General features: G+C 37.7%; 1 protein-coding gene across 2 annotated transcripts in view; it reads left to right on the top strand.

Moving 5' to 3' along the window:
- The first annotated feature begins 1,175 nt into the window (after positions 1-1,175).
- The window catches only part of ST18 (ST18 C2H2C-type zinc finger transcription factor), a 167,720-nt gene continuing 145,741 nt past the window's right edge, over positions 1,176-23,154 (top strand). The window contains exons 1-2 of one of the 2 annotated variants that reach the window (XM_075495704.1): positions 1,176-1,214; positions 1,522-1,657. In XM_075495704.1, the coding sequence (XP_075351819.1) occupies positions 1,176-1,214; positions 1,522-1,657 (175 nt within the window). Of the gene's footprint in view, positions 1,215-1,322; positions 1,365-1,521; positions 1,658-23,154 lie in introns of those variants that run through there. The other variant, XM_075495705.1, reaches the window with a different exon arrangement.

Here is a 23,154-nt window from a genome sequence, read left to right as displayed (position 1 = left end):
TGGCAGAAAGAGGATTCCAATGCTGGTCTGACAGTTAAAGAATGAAATTACAAAGAGATCAATGAGAACAATTTTTCATCTTTCCACATCTGGAAATAGTTGTTGTCTGTGATTTGTTGTAAGTATCAAGAAAAGCACTGAATTGGCTTGGTGTGAGCAGAGGCCAGTGGCCAGTACTGGAAGCTCTGGGTCTATACGGTACTTCTCTTAGAGAGCTGAAGAAATTTCTGCTTCTCTACCAAAGTGTGGCTTTGTGACTAGTGGGGTAAAAGTTTTCAAAGAATACATGGGTTTAAAATAATTAAAGTGGATGGAGAGGGATTATGATTTTAGGAATACTTGAAATTACCAAACTGAAATTCAACATCTAAAGTTCCTCTGATTTTTAGAGCAATCCCAAAGTGCTTTAGAATTCAGTTGTATAATGAGGCAAAGTCATAAAGTTGGGTCAGAATCCCCACTTTGAGTTTTGGGAATACTGAACACTTGAAACTTGGGTATGGCTTTTATAACTGATGCCTATTTCTTTAATGAACCAAAGCAAAAGACTTGCTACAGGTGTTTTGAATTTTGCTGGGTGTGAAGCAGGGTAAGCCATTGAGTTTCTTGGTCTGTTTCTGTGATAGGTCTGGAAGAGATAGGTCTGAATTAGCTTCTGCTGCTTAACTTGGCTCCAGGGTTCCAAATCTAGATCCTGCATTAATTCCACATGTTCCTTTCAGATCCCTTTGGAAGAGGACAAAGGTTATAGAGAGGAAAATACCATGCAAGTACTAGAGCAAATGCACCCAGTAGACTAAGCAAGACCGAAGTTCCGAGATGATAAAGCAAATATAGCTTAATGTTAAGACAGAGAAAAAGTAACATCCGCCTCCTCCTCCTCCTCTGCACACACACAAAACTTGTTTACAAAAGTGCCTTGTAGTGACTGCTGGTGGTGTCACTCCGTCCCATGCCCCAGAGCTATCACCGGGCCTCATGGGAGATGTGACTACAGCATCGGACATGGGACTGTTTGTTCACTCACTTTCTGTGAAGAGAGTTTTGAACTGTGTTTTGAATAGACAGCATTTTCTTTGTGTGGTTGGTAAATAACACAGAGCAAAGTTAGTCAGCAAGTTGCATAGCTTCTGCATTCTGATTCTTTGGAGCCCTTTTGTACCAAGCTTGACAGGATGTTTTTAACAGAATGTGACCTCACTGGGATACCAGAGGTAAGGAAAAAAGTTATTGGGGCTGTTGTGGAATATTTTGCACAGAACTGACCAAAAGTACTGCTTTAAAATGCCTCTTGGAAAGAAGATTGTTTCACAGTGATCCAGTCAACACCTTGTTCAGTGAAAATCAATGCCTTTCAGTCCTTCGTAAGTTATAGGAAGTCTTAATAAGATTTTCTATTTCCCACTTACGGAAAAAGACGCTGATTTGCAAATCTCAGAACGATTATGTACTTGCTCTAATGTGTTGAGCAAAGGCCCAGTTCTAGTGACAGAACATCAAAATGTTTTCTTTCTAACACAGAACAGAATAAGCAGATCAGATCCAGTTGTTCATCCAAGTCCTAGAAGCAGCAGTGCGAGAATCGGAGCGGTGGCAAACCCAGCAAGACCAGGCGACAGCGACCTTCTGGACACCCGTACTCAATCGCTAGGTAAAGGTAAGAAGGAAAAAAACCCCAAACCAGTATCAGTGCATTTTCTGGGTAAGATCACGTGTGGGTTTTCATCGCAGGCACTAAAACTGGGGCCGCCGCTTATAGTTTTGCCCGGGCGCAGAGCAAAGGGGGCTGTGGTACCCTGGGGGATGCGGGGCTGTGCGGGCACCCCCTCTCCTCCCTCTGCTCCTCCTCCTCCTTCCCCGGTCAGTGCCGGGGAAACGCGGCTGCTGGCGGCGGGGAGACCCGGCACCTCTGCTGCGGTGGGGGAAAGCCCTGCTTGCTAGCGGCTCTTCAGGGTTCCTTTAGCATGTTGCTCATGGTTCTAAGCACTGACAGCATTAGGATGTAGTGATGCAAGGTTCAGCAGCAGGAAAGGAAGAGAGAGGAATCTGAGTGTTCAGAAAGGCAGGGGGAGATGATTTAAAAAAAACCCAACAAAACACACAGATGTAGTTCAGATATTTATTTATACAGTATAAAAATATCATAGATCCGTGCTGAATGATCTGATTTGTTTATGTTCACGATCTACAGAGGTTGTTATGAAAAATGAAAGAAAAATGCATTATTGCACAAAATAGCTTCATGCATAATAGACATCTTGCTGTTCTGAAAGTGAATTAACAGTATGTGATCTGCTTTACTATGTATACCAACAGAACAACAAAGCTTCATTGTTTCTGTGGTCAACAATTGTTATTTTCCAGCCAGTACAGGTGACTTACACAAAACAAAAAAAAAATTGTTTGGAGTCACTGATAGAGCAGTGAGAGGAAATGAAGTTCTCACAATATGTAAAACTGTTATTCATACTTAAAGACTTGCATAACAAAGAATTCTAAAAATAGGCCTTTAAAATTGGAAAGTTTTGAGTGCTGCTGACAATGAAAGAGTTCTTTGGTAAATGAGGATGGAAAGTTTGCTCATTTACTTATGACTAACTGGAGTTGCTTTTTACTTTAGGGCAGATAAAGAACCAGAGATTTGTTTTTTCTTGTGATCAGTTAGAAAGTGGATGGGTTGAACTTCATTTAGTAGTATAAAAGATGCAATGAGCGCGTCACTGCTCCCAGTAAGACAGGGTAATGACTTTAGTTTGGCAAAGCATTTACAGTGATACTTTTATAATGTCAAACTTGCTACTGTACTTTGATCCACTAGCATGTGGTAGATAAGCTGCCAGCTCTGTCCTAATTAGAGCAAACATTTCTTCTGAAGAAGCTTCTAGAGACAAGCATGTTCTCTGAAGCAGAGGTCTGTCAAATGGGGATGATTGAAGATGATGAATTGATATTCACATCTTTGGTATTTGTGTTGCAGTAATGTTTCTGGTCCTCATCATGGGTCAGATGCTGGGTATTGTACAATACCAAACCAGATTTTATATACCAAACAGCGAATGACGCAGACATGAAACAGCAGTTGAATAAATCAAATGTGATAAATTATTCAGTCATAAAACATACAGTCAAAGTGTTAAGATGGAGTTTTCTGATTTCGAGATCTTTCTACAGCTGTGTATGTACTGTTAGGGTTTTTTTAAGTGATGATTTTTCATAGTCTCTCACCCACTACAGGTAAACTGCCACCAATAGTTGGAAGCTTGATTGCTTTTTGACCTTCAGTCAGGGAGAAGTTGACAGGGTGGGATACAGTTTACTTTATCCCTGAATTTGAACAAGAGAGAGCAAAAGTTCAATAAACGTACTGTTTAATATTTATGAAAGCTACGATGGATAAACCAGCAGAGGTCAGTACAGAGTGCTGAAATGGAAGTGGAGTGCCAAAGCTTTGTGTATTTATGCTCTGCTTTCGATCTTTAACTTTTACTATAAAATGTGGTAAAGGCTTACAGTGGCTTACAGTCAATATTCCTGTCCTCTTTGAAAGATAGATTAAAAATACTTGGGATAATATGATAATGACAGACTGCTTAAACAGAGTAATTTAAGCAACAACATGTATTTTGTAGCATGTTATAGCTTGCAGAGAGATGCTGGAGACCTTATTTTGTGGAATCATTACTGAAACCAGTGTGTAATGCTTGTTACATATATTGCGGTGACAAATGCATCTAGTCGATGGTTATGTTGCAAAAAATTAGGAGAAAAAGGATAACTTTTAGGAACCAAGTTTTCACATATTTTAAGGTAAAGTAACAGAAGAATTTTTCTCATTTTAGGTAACAAGTTTGGATAATTATCATTAAGCGTTGTTTTAAAGGTCTTTTCTTTGTGTATATACACATATATACAGAGAGAGAGAGAGGGAGAGGCAGACAGACTCTGTATATAAAGTTGAATTATCTTTTGTTTCACTTTTTAAAGCCATTGTTTGCTCGTGGTTTCCTTTTGTGATTTAAAGCAAGGAAAAGAATCACCATGTATAGTCTGTGTATTAAAAGATCCTTCAACATATACTAGCTGCAAAAGCTCATCTCTGAAAAGCTTCTGTTCAAGCTGCTTTCTGTGGATCTAGAAAGAGCAACCTGCTCGTCCCCATTCTGTTTCCTTGCACTTTAACTAAGTACTTTGAAAACTACCTTGCTATTAAATGGTAATTGTTGAATATTAAAGAATTACCAAAAAAATTTATCACCAGGTAAAGATGGTATGTTCTATTTTGATTTCAGTACTGGCTACATCTGCTGCCTATGAGCTTAGGGAGAAATTTCCCAATACATTCCGAGAGAATAGAACTATACAAATGGGGAAAATTTTTGAAAATAGTCTTCACTTGTTCTGCTTACCTTTCATGCTCTTCTTTAAATTGATTATGGAGGCATTGGAAACCATACTTTTTTTAATGTGTTTTATCGTGCACTTAAAAGTGACAAGTACTAGACAGAGACTCCGCAACTCTTTAACACAGGCACTTGTTTTGTGTGCCGTTACAGTCAGATGGCATAAGTGTGAACGCAGTTCAACAGGCTGCAGGAGAAGATTAGTGCAGGGGAGGGATACCCTGATAACCGTAACAGCCATCAACAGTATAAACTAAGGTAGGAAGGACACAGAGATGTCATGAACTGCTGTTGCATATCTGACCCGTGATATGTTTTTTCCACACTTTTGTCACTGTAACATCACATCACAGATCTTAAAATGTAAAATCCTGGTTTTGGCAAAGTCAATGGAAGTCTTGATGTTTGAATCAGTGATGAGACCAGGAGCTCTACAAGCTTGTTTCAACATTTTTTTTTTTCCCTGAGGCAAAGGAAACTTAGAAATAATCTCATTTCTTTCATAACAATTTCCATTTTGAGTCCAAATTTCTTACCAAAGGCTTGGATTCAATCATATACAATTCAGTTCAGTTCTTCTTCATTTAAAGGGAAGTGGAAAAACAACTTCTAGAACTGATTTCACTCTTGGCTTTGACTGTGTTTTGAGAAAATAGGTTTGAATCTGAAAGTCAAATCCACCTTCTTTCCCCAGGCAAACTTCTGATGTCCACACCATTTTGGCACACAATATTTCGCTATTACCTTTTTCGCATCTCTCTCATTTTTTGTTGGGGAAAAATGGTGTGAGAAGTTGCATTTTGCTGAGCCACAGCAGGACTGCACATTTACAGTAACTGATTTTCTTCATTAGTTGTTGTTGGGAGGGAGCCCTCCTCCTCAAATGCTTTACCTGAAAAGCAGTGCAAAGTTTGAAGTTAAGGTGGTTCTTATAATACTAAATATTCTGGTTTTAGCCAGTCACTGTTGAAGTCCAAAAGTCCAAGTATTTCTATTGCTTCAATTAAGTTTGTTTACATGTTAAATTTCATGAACATCTGGTCTGCTTTTTTTCTGTAACATATGGGATATAAACCCCCAAAATACAGGGACCAAAATAATGTTGCTGGAAATGTGTAGTTCAATCAAGTATAATATTAGGCTAGAAGTTTGCTATTCTTATCTGTATCCAGACCAAAGATAGAAGATTACAGCAGAGCTGTTCGTGATTAAGGAACAAAAGGTCTATCTTATCACTGAAGTTCTCAGTTTCTTGGTATATTAATGTTTGATATTTCCTTGATTGTGGTATTGCATTCATACATTCATACATTCTTACAAGTATAGAACATTATATTCTCATTTTGTCCCTCTTTTCTGATGTCTTTGATTTATGTTTGCTGTTTTTTAAAAATTCTTCCCTGTAAAGCAGCTATGCATAGTTAAATTATCCTACCACTGTATAGCTAGGTTTTATGTTTGTTTAAGTCAGGGGAATTTCTCCATTCTTAGTGTATGTGTGTACAGGGGTGACTTCCAACATTTTTGCATTACCTGATATGGAGGCATCTGTCATTTAACTATAAAGCTGTGTGTTCTGTTTAATCATGTATCAAAAAACTGTGGGCTTCTGTCCAGATGGGAATAGTACTAAGTCAGTCAGTGGTGATCAGTAATTGAGATAGTGGCACTAGTGAAAATCTCTTCATATAAACAAGGAAACTGTGGCATTTGCACCAGCAATTGAATAAATTAAGGTTCCTTAACTGTAATTATGTTATCAACCTGCAGGTTGCAAAATAACCTAAAATAAATTAGAGCAAATAAATTACAATGATAAATGTAGGCAAATAAATTGTAATTTCAAACATTCCACAGGGAGAAAAAAGATAGATTTTTCACCCATTTCAGGAATAAAAGGACAGCCTAAGGAATTAGTATAATTCTGGGAAATGTACTTTATATCACAAGAAAACGTCAATATAACAGTTTCATTTTTGGTGGTTCTACCATTTTAGTGAAGCATATCTATGGAAGCAACTTTGCTTCTAAGGTGCTTAAGGGATCATAAATGGTGCTTTCCCTGACTATATTAGATTGGATGGTATAGCTGGGTTTTTGGTTTTTTTTCACTTTATCCTGGAGTTCTCTTGGGAATGTTACCTGTCTGTTTCACTGTGTAGATCAAGTCAATACTAGGGTTTTCTTTTTAATTTCCTCACTTTCTCATATGTCAGGAATAGACTTTAAACTCCAGTCTCTCTTTGATATTCTTTACCTCCTACTGAAATCAAAGGATGCTGAACCCAAGTCTTGAGTGTCTTACATATCCCAGTAACAGAAAAAAAATGGTTGTATAGGGTGGCCTGAGGCTGAGGACCTGTAGCCTTTATAATGTCAACATTAAACCTGAGGTATAGGTGGAGTTAAGGCTTTCTAGAAACTCTGAAAATCACTTCTTTTTCATAGAAAATGTCTCTGATTATTTCTCTTATACCTATGTATTTCTAAGAGGTCAATATCCGCACTATCACTTTAGCTGTAAACCAAATAAATGTGAATTCCGTTTTTGTGGTACATATTCATGATTATGTTTACAAGCAAAGTCATTTCTGAAGACCTTTATGTTTTTAATAAGTCTCTTCTAAAAGCGAATCTTATGTTTGGCTCTACTCTACAGAATAACTCTTTTATGAACAAATTGTAATACATCAAAAAGATCTTCTGTAGTGTATGTTTGTGATTACTCAATATACTGCAAGGGGATATTAAGAATAGGCTTCACAGAATAGAAAATATTTAACAAGTACATAGTCTTATTTTTTCCTTTTGTACCTTAAGGGCAAATCTCAATTTCAATTGTATGCATTAGGTTTTCCCAACAATGTAAAAATACAATGAATAGCAATGTTAATTGACCACATTATTTGACTATTCTTTGAGGTTTTTTTGTTGGACCAGAAAAAGAAATGTGTCTTTCCGAAAACTTTTTATCTATGTTTATATATATTGTATTTTTATCAATACACTCATATTTTATGTATATATATGTATATGAATATATACAGAACATTATGAAATTTATGCAGGAAAATACTACTTGGGAGCTTATTAATATTTTTATGATCTCAAAAAGTTCATATTGACATTAATTTTGTTCCAGGAATTAAGATGTTAAACTTAAGAAAATGTTTAATTAAAATTACATGGAATATGGATAAAAATATTAAAAAATACTAACTGTGGCTTTAAACGGCATGAAGCAGAAACACATGTCATTTCCCATGAACCTGACTCACAGAAATATTTTATCTATTTTTCTCTGTAATAATTTTATTAGTAGTGCTCCTATAGAAGTGTTAATCATGTGATTGCATGTGTCAAAAATACTCCATTTTGCTAGCAGATTTATACTACTTCAGAGAAAATGTATGAGTAAAGATATTCTGGTAGCTTAATGTTGGTGGCAAAGATGACCACAGAGAATGTGAATGCTTATACCTGGTATGCTTATACCTGGTATGCTTATACCAAGTTCTCTTGCAAAAAGCTGATTTGGAGTAGCATGGATTTTAACTCTTGACCAACCGGATTGCATTCTATGACGAGATGACTGGATTGACTGGTTTCATGGTTAAGAGGAGCAGGGGATGTCATCTGCTTTGACTTTAGCAAGGTTTTCAGCACAATCTCCCACAACATCCTCATATTCAAGCAGGGTTGTTATGGAATAGATGGATGGACTACTAGATGAGTAGAAAACTGGATGGATCATCAGACTCAAAGGGTAGTGGCTAATGGTTCATACTCTGTCTTGATGCCTGAGTTCCTCAGGGGACTGTCCAGAAACCCATCCTGTTTAATAACCTCATAAGTGTCTTGGTGGACAGTGGGTTAAATGTTGTATGCTGACAGTGATGAAGACTAACAAAGCACTGGACTGTATCAACATTAGAATAGCTAGTAGATCAAAGGAAGATGTTATTTCCCTTTACTTGGTACTAATTAGGCCACATCTAGAACATTGCATCCAGTTTTGGGTACCCCCATACAAGACAGATGTTGATCAACTGCAGCAAGTTCAGTGGAGAGCTACCAAGGTGGCTGGAGGCAGGAGCATATGCCCTGTGAAGAGACTCCAAGAAAGCAGGGCTAGTTTAATCTGGAGAAGAGATGCCTACAGGAAAAAAAATCATGTTTAGGCAGAGCAATCCTGAGAAAATAATAGTGTTGCACCTTTGAAACAACATTTTCCTTGTAAGTGAATAGTGCCTCCTGTCTCCTAAGGAAGCTCACCCATTCCCATGCATCAGGTGAGCTTGGGTTGTTAAGGAGCTCTAATGAATGTCTAAATGTTGCAAGAGATTCACTTGCAGTTAGGCAGTACATGTAGTGCTGCACTACTTTGTAAGGGCAAAGTATTGTTTTCACATGGGTAATAATGGAAAATATAAAAAAATTTGCATTCCAGATGTAACCTGATGGTTTATCTAGGTCTCAAGCTGCTGGGATGATTCTTCCTGCAGAGCAGTCTTTGCCATTGCTCCTGGGATGTCGGAAATTTACTGAGTACAGGTGTTTGGCCAGGATGGAGAACGCTGTTGGTAGGGAACCGATGGCCTATGGATTCTGAACTGTGCCTTGGTTTGATTTGATGGTGCTTATGCCTTGTTTTTATTCTTTGACCCTGAAATTTGATGTGGATATTTTTGCTTAAGAAGAAAGAATTGTGTCAAGGAAGTCATTATAAATCCGATGCAGTAGAGTAGAACAAAGGGAGTGATTAGCAGATATTTGTAAGCCTATCTTTTCCTTATGCCAAATCAACATGACTAACAGTGAGGACAGGGGGCTAAAAGGAAAAGGAAAGGGTTCATGAGCTGTCTTGGGTCATTGGTAGAAAATACTCTACTTGGGAATGTGGAATACATTGTAATCAATCTTGTGCTGTATGGATTTATACTCTGGAAGATATTAGGAAGCGGCTGGGAAGATACCAGTGTGAGCAGCCCTGGAATGGACACCAACAGAGTGGTACCAGAATGTTCAATCTGTCCCATCCAGATGTTCTCCTGTTAGGCCAGGGAAAGCACCTCTCCCCCACTCGCTTCCTCCTGATTGCAGAAGCAAGTTTGATATATGCATTGTATGTTTACAAGTTTGGTTTGTTGTCCTGACTCAGGCTGTGCTGATCAAATGCAGGACTACCCAGCAGTCAGCACTGCTCACAGGACTTGCATATCTTTTAATCACTTTTTCTATTTCTTAGCTTTTTCCTTTTCTACCTTTTGATGTTCCTTTTCACCTCTCTGGTTAACTCTTTCTTGTTCAGTCTCCTCCCCCAAAAAAGCCTGCCCCAATTTCTTTCTCCGCACTGGTCCCAGCTTTGCTATATCTCTTTGCCAGTCCAGTATTTCTGATACCATTGCTGATGTACTTGTGGCCTTGCATGGAATTTCTGCTACAGTTGCCTGGGCACTGTTGGCCTTGCATGACTGTACTCACCAGAAGGTCCCCAGTGCTCCCCTTCAACTATCTGTGAAGTCTGGCCATTGATCACATAATTCTCTCTCAACTGCCTGTGAAATCCAGCCATTCTTCACTGCACTTTCTATAAAGTTTATTAGCTTCTCACTTTGTTATCTCTCAATAGTTTCTCATTTTCTGTTCAAGTTTGCATGGGTAGTGTTAGCATGTCCTGTTCAGCTAGCTTTAACTCCAGGCAGGGCCCAGGCAGCAGCCTCGTTGCTTTCCTGAGCCCTAGCACCAATAGCATCATCCTTAGTTGATGCTATTGGTCTACAGTAACAGAAAAGGTAGGTAGTAAACCAATGAATTTAATAGTAATTGGTGTAACTATGTAGCATCTTCACTTTCAGAAAAATAGTAACACATTTATATGACTTTTCTGTTTTAAACATTGAATTTAAAAATTAACAGGGTAGTGGGACAGCCATACTTCAGGACTCTACATATGTGATTTCCATGACTATGTGATCACCAGTTAGCATTGCATCTAGGACAGGATGCAGCCTGGAAATGAATAGAAGTGAGTGCACGTTCCCTCTGATGTGTTCAGTCATTCCTGATCCTCCCTGCTTCAGATCACAAGGCAGTGGTGATACCATGATGCAGATCTGCAGAACACAATACAGCAGCTTTGGAGGAGCTCAGAGCAGTTAGGACCACGTGTGTTGCCACTATTGTGGTGAACGGAATAGGAGATAACAGCATGGGTGATGACGGCTAGTGGTGGATGGTTGAAACCTCTTTAGGTTCCTTCCATACATCCTAGCACAGGAACCTGTCTGTCAGGGCTACTTGGGAGTTACAGTGCATGAATGGAAATGGGAGCAAACTCTGCCTAAGTTCCAAGCTAATAAAAAAAGAATAATCTAACATTGAGTGAGCAGGTGTCACCAAAGTGACCATGTGATAAGTAAGCTTTGCTGCAAGGCTGGGTATAGTGTCACATTTATTTATTCCTGTGGTGGTTGTATGAAAGTTGGCTGGTTTGATATATGGCAGAGCAAGGTCTCATCTGCCCACAGTTGCACAGGCAGACCTGGTCAATGAGAGAGTAAGCTTTCTTCTCATTGTTCCTGGTCACTGAGGACAGCGGGAAGCACAGCAAGTAGGAGCAGCTGAAGTCACAGCTATCGATGCAGCATCAGGGTGGGAATAAACACTTGGAAACTGGATGCTGGAAAGGTCCCTAGTTCTAGTCCATAGCTAAACCAGATGCCTTCAGGTAGTCATCTGTTAATCAAATGGGAATGTGCTCTGATTATGAGACAGGACCCCACCACAGCTGGAAGGCAAAAATCACAACTGGAATACTATAATCCTCTGGTATTAGCTAAAGAAACAGGTCTTCAAAATCACTGTTTACACTTTTTGATCTTTTTAAAAAACCAAACAAACCACTTTCTTAAATGTTTTTAATTTGAGACTTTAGGAAAATGAGATTGATGCTGCCCATTGTTATCTCTTGTAGAGATCATACTCAAACCCTTGCTTAGTGGGTATGTACCTCTTAAAAACTGTAGAACTTGGGGTTTTTGAATGATTCTTTAGTATTTTGGAAATAACATTCAGTTGACTCATTTCTGTATTATTAAATCTTTGCAGTACTTGGCTGCAAGTACAATGAAGAAATAGTGTGCGTAATTATTTCTGTGATTATAGCGTCTGCTGCCCAGTTACAAAAAATCTGTCCAGAAGAAAGAGGAAATGCAGCACATCCTATTCACCTGTTTATATAATCTTATGGCTAGTGCTATCACAAAGGCATGAGGTTTATTCAGTGATTTCTGGAGCTCAGATTTCATGAGCAGAGTGAATGAGGCACAATGGACAATGCTGACTAAAGATGAAAAGATAATGCTTGTTCTTGTAGTGAAAAAAAGTTCTAGAGATTTTTGTATGAATAAAACTACTTCTGTTTCTGAAACAACACTAGGGTTGCCAAGAATTTCAATGGAATTCTACAGTTGGAATATGATGATATTCTTGGATGGCTTTTGTTTCTTTGTTAAACCGGGGATCTAACACTATCCAACGCTCCGTCAAAGATGTATTGCATTTGGTTATAGTTTCAAAACTCTTTTGTAAGTGTTGCTAAAGAAGTGGCATCCTTCATTTAATCAGCTGACAACCTGAGAAGTGTTTGTACAAGTTCTACTAGTGCATTAAAGAATGGCTGAAAAAGGGCAAACTTAAAATTTTTATTTCCACAGGTTTGAGATACAGTTGATTTGGTAACTAAAGATAAAATCTTGGAGTGCCAGTGTTTTATCTGGGGACTCATTTCACTTGGATGGACTGTTATTAGAGGCTTTTTTGGTGGTCTGCTCCCACTTAGCCCTGGATATTTGGTTACTAGCCTGTGGTGACTGAGAAAGAAGAAAACTGGCAGATTAAACCCTTCTACAAGGTGTTTTCTGTGGTGTGTAGCCATCGTTATGTACATAATCTACAGAGATACAGTGAACATATTAAAGATATTTCAGTATGAGAAATCAGTGTCATGTACAAGCGTTATGTAAAATGACTAAAGAGCACAAATTCTTTGCTTCTTTTTGGAACTTAACGGGATGCAACTTTCCTTTCTGTTTACCTGGACTATGAGAGAGAGAAGCACATTCTCCTTATTAAGCTTTTTAGTATGGGAACATTCCTCAAACAAGGCATACCTGGAGCCTGACAGATTCCATCTCCAAAGGGAAAACACATCCTATTCTCAACACGCTAGAATGAGGGACTGAATCTTACTTTAATTTATTTGCCTTTTTGCCCAAATATCAAGTAGATTTATTTAACTGAATAAAAAATGGTCCTGAATGCTCAAAGTACTTTTGTGAAATAAAATGTATGGTACGCATGTACAATGACAGAGGGAAAGGAAGAAGCAGAGATTGCCAAGGACATTCTGAGAACATTTATTGATTGGAAACAAATCACTGGATTTTTTTTTGTTTTGTTTTGTTTTGCTGGGGTTTTTTCTTCTCCATATTACATGAAGTGGTCTCTGTCTGGGTGTAATTTTTACTTTTTAGTGCCATCTGCACCTGTGGCCTTTGGACTTAATGTTTATGACAGATGGACTGGACTGTGTTTGCACCATTTAGTGTATAATCCTTCTGTATGTATCTATGCCATGCTAGGCAGTGGCACTGGCCCAATGGGCATATTTATTAGTGCAGACTTCCTGTCTGCTTCCATTGTTCTGTTGCAGTATCCTTTGAGCCTAATGGACCTTGCTTTGTGCTGGGCCCACCTACAAAATATTGTTCTTGATTCATGCCAGATTATCTGTTGCAGACGCTAATCTTTTTTTTTTTTTCTTTTTTCTCTAACACATTTGCCAACTAGAACGCTTAAAATGGATCAATTCCATATTGTAAATGCTCTTCCTCTCCTCTCAGCCTGCGAGCTTCATTTTGGAACAAGCTTCCTAGCTTTGTTTGCTAGTATCAAGATGCTTGATAAAAAGGAGAACTGTTTCCTCTGAAAAATGTCGCATCTCATGGTACCTGAGCTCCCGCTCTACTGGAAACGGAAGTTGTTCCCAGCAAAGCGGTGCCTCCTGTAAAATAGGGTGTAATAAATGGAGCCCCGGCTGTAGGAGCCTTCTGGCCCATGGCTGGCAGCCTGGAGCTGTGTGGCACATCCCATTCCCGCTGACTTCATCAGCGTTGTGCGGCGGGTGTGGGAAAAAGGACAGGCTACTATTGCACAAGAAATGTTGCCTTCTATGTCAGTACAACAGCGAAACAAATGCTAAGCAAATAGAAAAGTATGCAACACTTAGGCACTGGCAATTTTTAAGTTTTTTGAAGACTTGTGAACCTAAGAATCGACAGACATGATATCATGATAACAAAGAACAATTTAGTATTGTTCATTTATGTCATGAAATCATGAGGTTGCCTCTCTTAAATTTTTGTGCCTATTACAGAAATGCATGAAATGAACCTCGCAGTTTAGCTGTAGTCACATCAAATTAGTGGCAAATTTCAAACAGACATTTGAGAATCTAAAGCGCCCTTTCCTCACCGTCAACGTATATAATCCTAACAGTTAAAAAGGATTTTAAAATATTTCTATAGAAAGTAATCATGCCCTTGTAAACCCTCTATGGAAAGACAGATCACCTATATAACTTCTCACACTACATAGCAAGACTATGCATTCTGTGCTCATATTAACATGATCATGATGAAAGGAAGCATATTTTATATCATACGGCGGGATTCTAACAGGGATAGTTTCTGGGGTGGCTGCCAATCAGATTTCTGCAGAATGAGAATGAAGACCTGGGAGGGAGAATTTATCATTTCATAAATAAAAAAAGCAATTATCAACAATATTTTCATATCTAGAAAAGGCTTCTTTATAATATTGAAACAAAGATGTATAGTAAAAAGAAAAGAGATTATGATGGCATATTCATGACTGAGAAGTAAAAAAGGCAAAAATTCTTTTTTTCCTTTCAGCCATTTTAAATTTGGCATTTCTAGTTCGCAGTAAAAACTTCAACTATAAAATATCCATCCAGAATGTGTAAATGAGTGAGCTTGGGTTTGAGAAGAAAGTATGTTGAAGTCCATATACAAATATTCATGTATGGTTTGAATATATTCCTTTTTCATTCACCTTTAATTCTGTTGAATACTTCTCACTTTTGAAGACCAGGTACCCAAATTGCAATGGTGAAACACCAGATAGGCATTTTTGTGAAGGAATGTGTATATTTTCAACCCTGAATTTAATATTAAAACATATAATTGAAATTTGAAAATCTCATGGTAGTATGTTTGGCAATCATCTTTCACACCCCATGCAATTTTTTTTTTCTTTCCTTTTGTGATATCTGGAAGAGTTTCATCAATTTAGCCTCATAGTTGCACATCTTGAAGGAATATTTTTAAGAATGCAGTGTAGAAAATGTGCAAGCTAGTTGTGGGCAAATCCTGTTTAATACCCTTCAATTTGAATTAGCTGTGTGATGGTTTTGAAATTTTTTTTCTGCATTTGCTGTGGCAGTATCACAATTTGTTCCTGATAGATTATTGCTCACCTACTCCATGAAAAAGCAGTTTTCTAAGTTGCTTTTCCCTGCTGCCAGTCAGTGTGATGATGAACTATTTTCTCCAAACTACCATAAAAGCTTTGGTATCTCTTTTTTGTAAAAGATATTTTATAAATTTTAAGGTGAGAGCAGAGGGTGGTACAGAGATATATCACAGAGGAGACAGGATATTATTGCGTGCCTGCTTTTTATTTGCTTTTCTTTCTTTTGCTTTATAGAGTTCATAGCCACAGTTCAGTACAACAATAAAGATATTATCCAAGTTTGCCAGGACAGAGAAGTAATCTTCTGCCAAAAAAGTCTGTTTGTGACATGATAAGATTGGCTTTAAGGTTATTGTAATGTTTGAGTTTCTGATTGGAGCCCTCTGCAAATAATGACCTGAGGGGTTGTGTCATCATGTAGACAAGCTACATGACCATTGAGCTGTGATTATCGTAACTTCAGTGCCAGTAATGTACAGTGCCCTAGAACTGCGGAGCTAGGTATCATGTCCTGAAAATGGAATTATTCAGTTAATCACAGAAGAGCCCGGGGACTGAGCTGATGGAAGCACATAATGGCAAGGTTATGCCTATCAAGGATATGCAGCCTAAATCTCCCAACTGTGAGGCAGAGCAGAGACAAGTGTTATGCGACGGCCCTCCCTTGTGGATCATTATCATATCCCTTCCCTAGACGTTACCTGATTACTAGCCAAGCCAATATACCATACTACCATCATCTACCCTTGCATCTGCAGGGTTGCATCTGAAATGCAGACAACCAAGGGTATTTTTCATTACCCTGAATTGCACGTATCTGTGAACACTGGAGAGTTACCCTTATCTGGTCTTGACTGAATTCACGCTTCTGTTAGAGGAACTGTGAGTCTAAAGAGCTTCACAGAACATCCAAACTGGCCAATAAGTAACTACATGTCCTTGGGAACATGAGACAGGAGACTGCGGTCATCTGCAAACACTAGCTCAGGAATAGTTGCTTTCTGTACATAAGCCTCCTGTCTCTGCATGTGCTTACTGAAGATTCAGGACCCCTCTACTCAAATATTATTATGTGTAGATGCATAGCCTAGCTAGAATCCTCAATCATTTTCTGTCACTGAAGCCATTCTCGCCTGTTAGGCCTCTGGTATGGTGGAGCTCCTTTTGCCAGGCCTTCCACCTACTACTTTTTCCTATTACCATAACTTCTTAATAGCTGCAGCCTTTTCCTGATTTGTCTGATCTACAGGAATGATCCATCAGTTTTCTGGTGGAAGAGAAATCCACATTTGTGGTCCCACAGAAGGCTCTTCAAAAGACTTGTTCAAAGCCAGTGTCCACAGAGGTCTGGATCAGTTTTCTGTCTAGCTTTGTGATCATCTGCATTTGCCAAGAAATAGGGCAGTGCCGTTGGGATTTTCATCAGTTCTCTTCTAGAGAGGATTTCCATACTTGAAGCAGATAAACTGGCTTCCCCTATCCATGACTTTCCAGGGTCCAACCAATGGATTTAGCCACTAACTTCCTAATGTCTCTAGGCACGTTTGATCTTTGGAAAGATGCAATCACACCACCCCTAACCTGCTGGAGGATTCCACTGGTGTCATTCATTGTAAGATCCATTAGGCAAACCAGCTGCTCCTTTTGTCTGCTGAAACACCATTTGTTGCTGCTAGATCACCTGTGGCTTCTGAAGGCCCCACAGGCAAAAGAGGCTGCAGGTTACTGCGAACCACACCTGGCACCTCCTGCAGTGGGTCTGAGCAGTGACTGATGGAAGATCTGCAACTGTCTGCTTCTCCACCAATTTTCTGTCCTAATATGTCTGCACATATTATTTAAAGCCATTGCCTTGTTCTGTCTCTGCAAGTGATTTTTATTGTTAATGCATTTCTGATGCTTTATACCTAGATGTTAGGAGCAACTTGGTCTCATTTGTGTTGCAATTGAATCGGACTTCATATCTACTCCTTACGAAAACAAAGAATATCTTCAATGTTGAACACTAAATAAAAAGATGTAGTGATAAATTCATCAAATATAGTAGGCAGAATAGAGCTCGAAGGGTCACATCTAGTTGCTTATATGAGGTTTTTTACAAATATAAAATAGTACTGCTGCTGCTTTCCTCTAAAAGTTAATCTCAGTTTGTGCACTCAGGAAGCATACTTAAATCCTGAATAATTGCTGCTAGTTGAAACTAAAAGAAAAAAAAATGCATTTCATTTATGAATAAACAGTGTAAGACAATGTCATTTGTGACATTTTTTTGATATTTTAGAAATAAATTATTTTCTCTCCTGTAATTTTTTCTTTTTCTTGCTGACTAATATATCCAGATGACAATATATAAAAACCTGTTCATTTTATAGTAAAATTATTTGAAAAATAAGAAAAGCAAATGCCAGAAAACTGCAAATACTGGAGTAATGAATGTTAAGAGAGTAAAATGAGTGTATCTGTAGAAAGCTTTTTGCAGAATTTCCTGCAATATCCATTTATTTTGATTAAAGGTCTTTTTGCTTAAAGACCTCCAGTTTTCATTGGTCCTGTTTCTTATTTTGTTAGATATCCTTGGGTCCTGCCTACAACCAAACTGTACACATACAACCCTCCTATGTTCACTTTACTCCTTCACTAATGGGGGGAGTTCAAGCTGCTGCCTAGGTAAAATGGTAAGAGCATCATTGAATTTACAGGAAAAAGAGAATTAGACATTATTAACTGTTAATTTTGACTTCTTTTAACAAGGATGAAGTCCTAAATTAAAATACAACATGTGTTACTTGATTTTAATGACAACATAGGATATTGCATATGAAGAGAGTCCTGTGCTATTGAGGTGTTCTCTGGGTACTGAGCAAGAAAAGCACTTTGAGGAAATTTGTGGTTACAGGATTGAATAATGTGGAAGGGGAGACTGTGAACTAGTTGGAATCAGTTGTTCTTCTGTATAAGAACTAGTATAGACAGAGCTTGATTAGTCTTTTTAGCCAAACCCAGTAAGCAGTTCAATAACTGATTTTAAAGTCTGTTCTTGTGGTAGTCTTCATAGGCTGGTAGTGTAGGCTGGCATATGTGGTAGTCTTTCCTACCGCTGGTAGGAAAAACAGTTTTTCACATGGTTGACAGCCTCACATGTGAACCTCACAGCACATGTGAGGTTCCTTTTCCTGAATCCTTTTCTTCTGTCCATTAGTTGCATTTCCATTCCACCAGTTAATACTACAATCAGTGAGGATGAGAGTAATCCATCCTTTGTACAGGTCTTACGTCTTTCTTCCATCTACCTACATGTTTTCCCTAAATCCTGTGATTGCTTGGTAACTGGCAACAGAGACAGATGGAGGATGTCACACCTACATACAAATGATGAAGAAATGATGGCTGTTGGCCATTGACTTGCAGTGACAGAGGCATCTTTAACTTGTACATCAAAGGAGCCCTTTTTAAGGATAGTGTCACTATCACTGGTTGCTGAAAATGGAAAAACAGATCCTCAGCTGTCATGTACTCTGTCATTGATTCACTGTGCTACAACAGCAAGCCAGTTACACAGCAAAACTATCACGTAAAACAAGCTAAGTCAAAAAAATGTGAGAGACTAGGGAAGTGTAGAGTACATATTGAAAGTGTCTTGCAAAATGTAAAATTAATATAGAAATCTGAAATGAAATATATCTTTCAGATGAGGTAAATTTTAAGGCAGTCATTGCTGTAGATATATATTACCAGAAATGTGACTTTGAAAATAAGTGACTACTTAATGTTTCCTTAACTGAAGCTGACATCAAAGTTAGATTCTTTGTGATATTACTGACAGATTTTATGAGGATCTAGATAATTCAGTGAAGGTGTCTCCACAAAATCATAGGCTAAACTTGTAGATAAAGACTTAGCCATGTTTGTGTAACATAGGAAAAGATAGCTGATCAGGTTGCTGTGGGAAAGAACAGCCCGAAGCATGACTATAAAAGCTGCAGTGTTCACTGCTCGTAGATACATTAAGTAGTATCTTCCCACATTAACAGTTTCTTCCATTTAAAATAGTAGCTGCACTACGATTTCCCATTCATTAGTGGGGAAAAAAGAGGTGTATTTGGGGGGAACAGGAAGGAAGGGAAGGTCTAAGACTTAGAATTTCCTTTAATTAATCAACTTCATTATAGAAAAATAATGGGTGAAATAGCATGAAAAATAAGATTTGTGTGTGTGTGTGTGTGTGAAATAAATGCAAATGTATTAAAAGACTGATTAATGCTAGGTTCCCAGTGGTTAAAACAACCCCCTCTTTTCGGTTCTCTGGTATTTTTTATAGAATGTATATTCTCTTCCTTCTGACTACTCTGTAGTCATTTCTGTTAGTTATCATCTGAAAGACTATATAGTCCACTTCTTACTGACACAGAAATGCAGTAACTCTCAGAAATTGTCCCACTGATGCCTATGAAGCTATTTGCAAGAGAAACTGCTGGCCAGAGTAAGTCAGGGCTCCATTAAAGGGTTCAAATGGAAGATAAATTTATGTTTACTTCATATATTCCTATTCTTTAACATTCCTCTTGTTTAAATCCTTATTTCTTCTTCTACTTATATTTCTAACTCCTTCTAACTCTTTCTCTGTTTCTTCCTCTTTTTAAAATTTTTCTCTTTCCTCCTCCTAATATACCATTTTAACAAGATTTTGTGAGTCACACTGATTCCAGGTAAACAAGCTGCTCTACTGTAAAATAAATAGCCTTGAAATGCTACAAAGTAAATTACTTGCCTTCAAGATTAAGCTAAAATGTTTGCTTCAGCTTCATGTCTGAACATCCTTCCACTTAACCAGATGATAGCAGACTTTTTGCCAACAAAACATATCTTTACTAAACCAGGGCCATCTTTCAATAAGAACAGAGCAGTATGATGCCCTCTGCCATCAAAACATGCCTCTAGCCCTATTTATTTATGAGGAGCTTTGTACTGGATACAAACTGATCATGAATGTTATCCAGCTTTATATAAGACATCACATGGTATTGGTAATCTGATACAGGGTTTTAAATGGATAGCTACACTGCCAGTTTTAAGTGCCAGCATTTTTTTTTTCCTTTTGCTATCAAGTGGTATAGCATGTACTGCTAAGAATTACTCTAGCCTTCACTGAGATTATGTTTCCTGTGGAAGAATTGCTATGTCTTTATTTTGCCTTTTATTTTTATTCTTCTGAACAAAATAAAGTGTTTAGTATTCTCTCATGCAGCATCTTGGAAATAGATTGTTGTTGGAAAAATAATCTACATTTTACTCCTTGCTCCCAAATATATTTTTTCACAAGCTTTTGTTTCAGCATCTTTTTGCTGTATGTTTATTAAAATAGTTATGCTTTACTGTTACAGGTCTGGAGAGTGTTAAGAAACAGATATGGTTTCAGACAAGAAATATTGACTTTTCTTGGTGTTTATTCTTATAGAATTCTATTTGATCACCTATACTTGTATTTATAAACCTAGAGAATCAGCTTTATTTGTGGATTAGGGTATAATTGACATTCGCTCCATGCAGGCATGGAAAAATCTAACCTGGTGTGAGAAACCTGAAGTGTGACTAACATCCTGAATTTTTGCTTTTGCAACATAATCTAGAGGATGGATGAGCATTAACATGGAAAATCTAGCCTCTTTTTCCCAGAGGGCACCTTTGCATTATTGTAGCTGAAATGCTTCATGTACTGTATCACTTTGATCTGAAAGCAAAAATCTGATGAACACTTCTTGGAGTATTTTAAGGTAAAGACAGTAGCTTTGATCAATCCCTTGAATCCCTAGTTTCTTGAATCATTTTAGGACAAGTTAAACTAAGATTCTGGAGCTGGTCTGTGCATGCTTAAGGGAAGGAAAATTGGCTAATTTGTGCTTGACTAACTAGAAAGCAGGTATGGGAAAAAATATGGCAGAGGGAACATTTAAAAAGGTGAAGAGAACCTGTCTGAAAATTTTGTAAGCAATTAGATGGTAGCACAAATGGAGGCATCTCAAACTGGCATTTCAGTATCCAATTATTTATCAAACATTTATCTGCAATTGAAATAACTTAAGCAGAGATGTGACTTGGAGGGGGGGTAGAACAGGTAAGGAGAATTGTACACTGAATATTTGTTTATATGTTTCTTCTACCACGAGAGAGAGATCTGCAGTTTTGTATGCTTCCCTAACTTCGTGCATTAAAGACATTGAATAGCATGACTGAGTTTAAAAGGGGTGACATTAATGTGAAGTCTAAGGATTCTTTATGTTCATAAAACCATGATGGTTCATTCTGTGAACAGCTGCTAGCCAAGAAGCCTTTTAAAAAGCCTTTTGGAGATGACACTGAAAATCCCGAGCTCACACTGTCACTGCAGGATTTATACACTGAATTTTCAAAAATAGGGCACCTCCAAATACAGGTTAAAGGGTGATCTAAATGCCTCTTAGGGACCCAATATTATATTAGTTGTATATCCAACATACCATTGAACTTACTAGAAATTTACTTCGTACTTAATAGAGAAGCTGTACAATATTAAGCCAATTAAATGTATTTAAACACAATTATCATGGTTTTGAAAATGGTTTCACTTGGTAACTTGATTGTCCAAATGTACATCTGAGTGAATCTGGCTATTGGGTATTTTTACTCTAGACTTTGTGCAGGCTGCAAAACTATCACAGTTTGTGTGAGAATGTATGTAATAACTGAAGCCCTCTAGTGAAGCTATGTTAAAGTTTCTACCAACAACCTTCCACTGAGCTATTTATGTTGAGGTTATGTTGTAAGTTTTTTTGGGAGACTCTTCATTTATACTCCACCTGCACAGCGGTTCTGATTACTGATTAGTGCTATGTTATAAGAAATAAATAATAAAATACTGGATTTGCTTATACTGTGGGAAATTGCTGAACATTCCATAGTAGCACTTCTCGTTTTCTGGCAGATGGTAAAATGGTTACCTCTGCAATTAGAAGAACATGTGTGTCTTCTTTTCTGCACTGAGAGAATCTTAACGATTAAAAATGTGGCCATGATAACCTGGAGGAAAACAGAAACAGCCTGTTTGTAATGTACATAACTGAAGAAATATATTCAGAATGAAAGTAAAATGTTAAAAAGCTTCCTTCTCTCTTTCTCTGATGCAAAATTTTCTAGGTGCTTACAGGTGGGAGTGCCAGTTCCAAACCACCACAGGTATTGAGCAGTGGTAGAACAGGCTATAGAAAGGAACACCACGTTTGAGGGTTTCTATTTTTGTAAATTCAACACTAAGGGCTAAGGACCCAGAGCTTAAGTACAGAGAGATGAGTGAAGGTACTACTGACCATCATACAGATATAAACACAGTCAACGTTCATCTATATCTAAGCAAGATATTTTAAAATGTGTTTCATTTTTAATGAAGTTAAAGCTATTTAAATTGTAAGGGTTTCTGGGACTGGTGTCCTACATGTCCTGACCAATGCATGGGAAGAAAAATTATATTCCACTTTAATGAGATTACAAAACATTTCCTTGAGATTTGATCCTGTTGCTTAATAGCATTGTCTCATCTTATGGACAACTTAGCTAATGCTGGTGTAATCAGAGATGGCTGTTGTAGCATGAGTTGGAAATACGTCAGTTAAGAATGTAACAGCTGCACCTTCCACTTAAATTTTGTCATTATATCTTGAAGTATAAACATTCAAAACAGAGTTTAAAAGAGAATAGAAACTTCAGCTAAAAGTGTCTTACACCACTGAAATGGAATTAACGATAAAAATAATGTTGTATGTATAACTTTTACAGAACTGACAGATTCAGTTATAACAACTTTATACTGCTCATTAAAAATTTGTCCCATTGTGTCTGATGACTATAGTTATCAGGGTAGGAGAGAATACCTTTAATCACGGTCTTAAAATATATTTTGTGGTTCCTTTTGTGTACTTGATTTGCCTATTGTATGCAAATATTATATTTACTCCATATTTGAAAAGTGTCTCCTATTAATCCACATCGATCTTATTTTGCAGATCGACTAATTTGCTTTGTGTAAGTTACACTGTAAGGACAGCTTTAATGGTTGAATTAGATGGTCTGTTCACTTTTTACAGTACATTTTATTAGTCTAAATGTATGGTAGCCAGGCTTAAAACCAATACCTACAGGTACCTTTTCAGCACAGTGCTCAGGAAAT

Source organism: Mycteria americana, chromosome 2, assembly GCF_035582795.1.
Source record: "Mycteria americana isolate JAX WOST 10 ecotype Jacksonville Zoo and Gardens chromosome 2, USCA_MyAme_1.0, whole genome shotgun sequence".
Taxonomy (NCBI): domain Eukaryota; kingdom Metazoa; phylum Chordata; class Aves; order Ciconiiformes; family Ciconiidae; genus Mycteria; species Mycteria americana.
Note: the sequence above shows the minus strand (reverse complement) of the source record. Positions and strands in the feature narration are given on the sequence as shown.